The sequence below is a fragment of the Salvelinus sp. IW2-2015 genome, unplaced genomic scaffold, assembly GCF_002910315.2.
Source record: "Salvelinus sp. IW2-2015 unplaced genomic scaffold, ASM291031v2 Un_scaffold2552, whole genome shotgun sequence".
NCBI lineage: Eukaryota > Metazoa > Chordata > Actinopteri > Salmoniformes > Salmonidae > Salvelinus > Salvelinus sp. IW2-2015.
The window spans coordinates 48,920-53,115 of NW_019943865.1; the positions used below are offsets into that span (position 1 = coordinate 48,920).

Here is a 4,196-nt window from a genome sequence, read left to right on the forward strand (position 1 = left end):
ATCCCAGTAGGCAGGCAATATTAAACTAGGGAAATTGTGTCACTTCTCCTGCGTTCTGTGCAACAGAGTCAGGGTATATACAGCAGTTTGGGCCGCCTGGCTCGTTGCGAACTAATTTGCCAGAATTAGTGATGCTACCTGGAACGGTTCCGTATTTCACTGAAGAATAAAACATTTTTTTTCCCGAAATGATAGTTTCCGGATTTGACCATATTAATGAACTAAGGCTCGTATTTCTGTGTGTTATGTTATAATTAAGTCACTGATTTGATATTTGGATAGAGCAGTCTGACTGAGCGGTGGTAGGCAGCAGCAGGCTCGTAAGCCATTCATTCAAACAGCACTTTCGTGCCGTTTGCCAGCAGCCTCTTCGCTGTGCTTCAAGCATTGAGCTGTTTATGACTTCAAGCCTATCAAATCCCGAGATTAGGCTGGTGTAACCGATGTGAAATGGCTAGCTAGTTAGCGGGGTGTGCGCTAATAGCGTTTCAATCGGTTACGTCACTCGCTATGAGACTCGAAGTAGTTGTTCCCTTTGCTCTGCAAGGGCGCGGATTTTGTGGAGCGATGCGTAACGATGCTTCGAGGTGTCTCTGTGAATCTCTCTCTTTTTCTTTGAACTAAATATGCAGGTTTAAAAAATATACTTCTGTGTATTGATTTTAAGAAAGGCATTGATGTTTATGGTTAGGTACATTCGTGCAACGATTGTGCTTTTTTCGCAAATGCGCTTTTGTTAAATCATCCCCCGTTTGGCGAAGTTGGCTGTCTTTGTTAGGAAGAAATAGTCTTCACATAGTTCGCAACGAGCCAGGTGGCCCAAACTGCTGTATATACCCTGACTCTGTTGCACAGAACGCAGGAGAAGTGACACAATTTCCCTAGTTAAAATAAATTTATGTTAGCAGGCAATATTAACTAAATATGCAGATTAAAAAATATATACTTGTGTATTGATTTTCAGAAAGGCATTGATGTTTATGGTTAGGTACATGCTGGTGCAACGACAGTGCTTTTTTTCGCGAATGCGCTTGTTAAATCACCCGTTTGGCGAAGTAGGCTATGATTCAATGATAAATTTAACAGGCACCGCATCGATTATATGCAACGCAGGACAAGCTTGATAAACTAGTAATATCATCAACCATGTGTAGTTAACTAGTAATTATTTTAAGATTGATTGTTTTTTATAAGATACGTTTAACGCTAGCTAGCACCTTACCTTGGCTCCTTGCTGCACTCGCATAACAGGTAGTCAGRCTGCCACGCAGTCTRCTCGTGGAGTGCAATGTAATCGGCCATGATCYGTGTCCAAAAATGCKGATTACRGATTGTTATGAAAACTTGAAATCGGCCATTCCGATTAATCGGTCAACCTCTAGTATGTACGTACAGTCACTGTGGGGACGACGTCATCGATGCACTTATTGATGAAGCKAATGARTGATGTGGTGTACTCCTCAATGCCATCGGAGGAATCCCGGAACATGTTGCAGTCTGTGCTAGCAAAACAGTCCTGTAGCTTAGCATCTGCTTCTAGTTACTGGTGCTTCCTGCTTTAATTTTTGCTTGTAAGCCAGAATCAGGAAGATAGAATTAAGATTTGCCAAATTTAGGGCAAGGGAGAGCTTTGTATGCGTCTCTGTGTGTGGAGTACAGGTGGTCCAGAGTTATTTTCCCTCTGGTTGCACATTTCCCTGCATTAAAGTCCCTGGCTACTAGGAGCGCCACCTGGGTGAGGGTTTTCTTGTTTGCTTTTGGCGGAATACAACTCATTCAATGCTGTCTTAGCGCCAGCCTCTGACTGTGGTGGTATATAAACAGCTACGAGGAATAGAGATGAAAACTCTCTCGGTCGGTAGTGTGGTCTACAGCTTATCATGAGACACTCTACCTCTGGCGAGCAATAGCTCAAGACTTCCTTAGATATCGTGCACCAGCTGTTATTTACAAAAATACATTGTCCGCCACCCCTTGTCTTAACAGACGCCGCTGTTCTATCCTGCCGGTACATCGTATAACAGCCAGCTAGCTGTATGTTGATATTGTTGTCGTTCAGCCACGACTCCGTGAAGCATAAGATGTTTGTTTTTTGAATGTCCCATTGGTAGTTTAATCTTCCGCTTAACTCGTCAATTTTATTTTCCAAAGATTGCACGTTTGCTAGCAGAATGGAGGGAGGTGGGTGTTTATTCGATCGCCTACGAATTCTCAGAAGGCAGCCCTCCCTTCGGCACCTCTTTCTCTTCACGCAGATCACAGGGATTGGGGCCTGTTCCCGAGGAAGCAGTATATCCTTCCTCGGGTTGTGCTAGTCCGTGGTAGTCCGTGGTAATCGCTGTCCTGATGTCTGGAAGTTCGTTTCGGTAATAGGAGACGGTAGCGGAAACATTATGTACAAAAATAAGTTGCAAATAAACAAACAAAAAGACACGGCCGGAGGCACCTAAAACGTCTGCCTTCTTCTCCTGCTCCATCTTCTCCCGGTACGACACGTCTGTGTCTGTCTGTCTGTGTCTCTGTCTGTCTGTCTGTCTGTGTGTCTGTCTGTGTGTCGATACCTTTGCTGAGTCGCTGCTCTGTGGGTCTGGTGGAGGGTAGCTGTATTAGGACTCACTCTCTCTCTGTCTGTGTGTCTGTGTGTGTGTGTGTCTGTCCTGTCTGTCTGTCTCTGTCTCTGTCTCTGTCTGTCTCTGTCTGTCTCTGTCTGTCTCTGTCTGTCTCTGTCTGTCTCTGTCTGTCTGTCTGTCAGGCAGACAGACAGGCAGACAGACAGGCAGACAGACAGACAGACAGACAGACAGACAGACAGACAGACAGACAGACAGACAGACAGTCTGCCTGTCGATACCTTTGCTGAGTCGCTGCTCTGTGGTTCTGGTGGAGGGTAGCTGCAGTAGGACTCACTCTCTCTCTGTCTGTGCGTATGTGTAGGTGTGTCAGTAGAGGAGGCCAGGTGTGGGCTCCTGAAGGTTCCACGGCATTTAAATGTCTCCTGTCAGCCCGGTTCTGTGCAGCGTTGCTTAGCAACATCTCTGACTGTGACGAGACCTACAACTACTGGGAGCCGGTGAGTAATAATAATGCAATAATATTTATTTGGGTGGTGCTTATATTTGTCCTGTTACTCACACGTGTGTAATGGAAATGTGTATTTTTGCATATCCCAACTCCCCATGAGACATTGTAGGCTGTCATTGTAAATAAGAATTTGTTCACACATCATGTCACACATGCTTTTAAGTTACAGTGCTATCGGGGAAGCATTCAGACCCATTGACTCTTTGTACGTTACAGCCTTATTCTAAAATTGATAATATTTTTTTTTTCCCCTCAACAATCCACACACACAATACCCCATAATACAAGCGAAAAAGGTTGAGAATTTAGCAAGTATTAAAAATAAAAACAGAAATACTTATTTACATAAGTATTCAGACCTTTACAATGAGAAACTCGAAATTGAGTTCAGGTAACATCCTGTTTCATGATCATCTGAGTGTTTCTACAACTTGATTGGAGTCCACCTGTGGTAATTCATATGTGTTGACATGATTTGGAAATATACTACCCACCTGTCTATATAAGTGGATGAAGTTTGGAAACACCAAGGCTCTTTCCTCGAGCTGGCTGCCCAGCCAAACTGAGCAATCGGCCTTGGTCACTCGACAGCTCCAGTGTTCCTCTGTGGAGATGGGAAGCCCTTCCAGAAGACAACCATTCTGAGAACTCCACCAATCAGGCCTTTATGGTAGTGGGCCAGATGGAAGCCACTCCTCAGTAAAAGGCACAACAGCCTACTTGGAATTTGCCAAAGCACTAAAGGCTCTCGACCATGAGACCAAGATTCTTGTGATCTGATGAAACAAGATTGAACTTTCTGGCCTGAATGCCAGCATCATGTCTGGAGGACCTGGACCATCCTTATGGTGAAGCATGGTGGTGGCAGCATCATGCTGTTGAGGTAGTTTTTCAGTGGGGGACTGAGACTAGTCAGGATCGAGGGAAAGATGAACGGAACAAGTGCAGAGAGGTCCTTGATGAAACCTGCTCCGGTGCACTCAGAACTCAGACTGGGGAAGGTTCTATTTGTATTCATAGTGGATCCCCATTAGTTCTGCCAAAGCAGCAGCTACTCTTCTTCCTGGGGTTATTATGGATCCCCATTAGTTCCGGCCAAGCAGCAGCTACTTACT

At 44.8% G+C, this 4,196-nt stretch overlaps 1 protein-coding gene across 1 annotated transcript in view; it reads left to right on the forward strand.

Moving 5' to 3' along the window:
* Positions 1-4,196, forward strand: part of LOC112074267 (alpha-1,2-mannosyltransferase ALG9) — a 16,426-nt gene that overhangs the window by 8,828 nt on the left and 3,402 nt on the right. Inside the window, exon 2 of the mRNA XM_070440451.1 lies at positions 2,935-3,070. Coding sequence (XP_070296552.1) covers positions 2,935-3,070 — 136 coding nt within the window. The remainder of the gene's footprint in view (positions 1-2,934; positions 3,071-4,196) is intronic.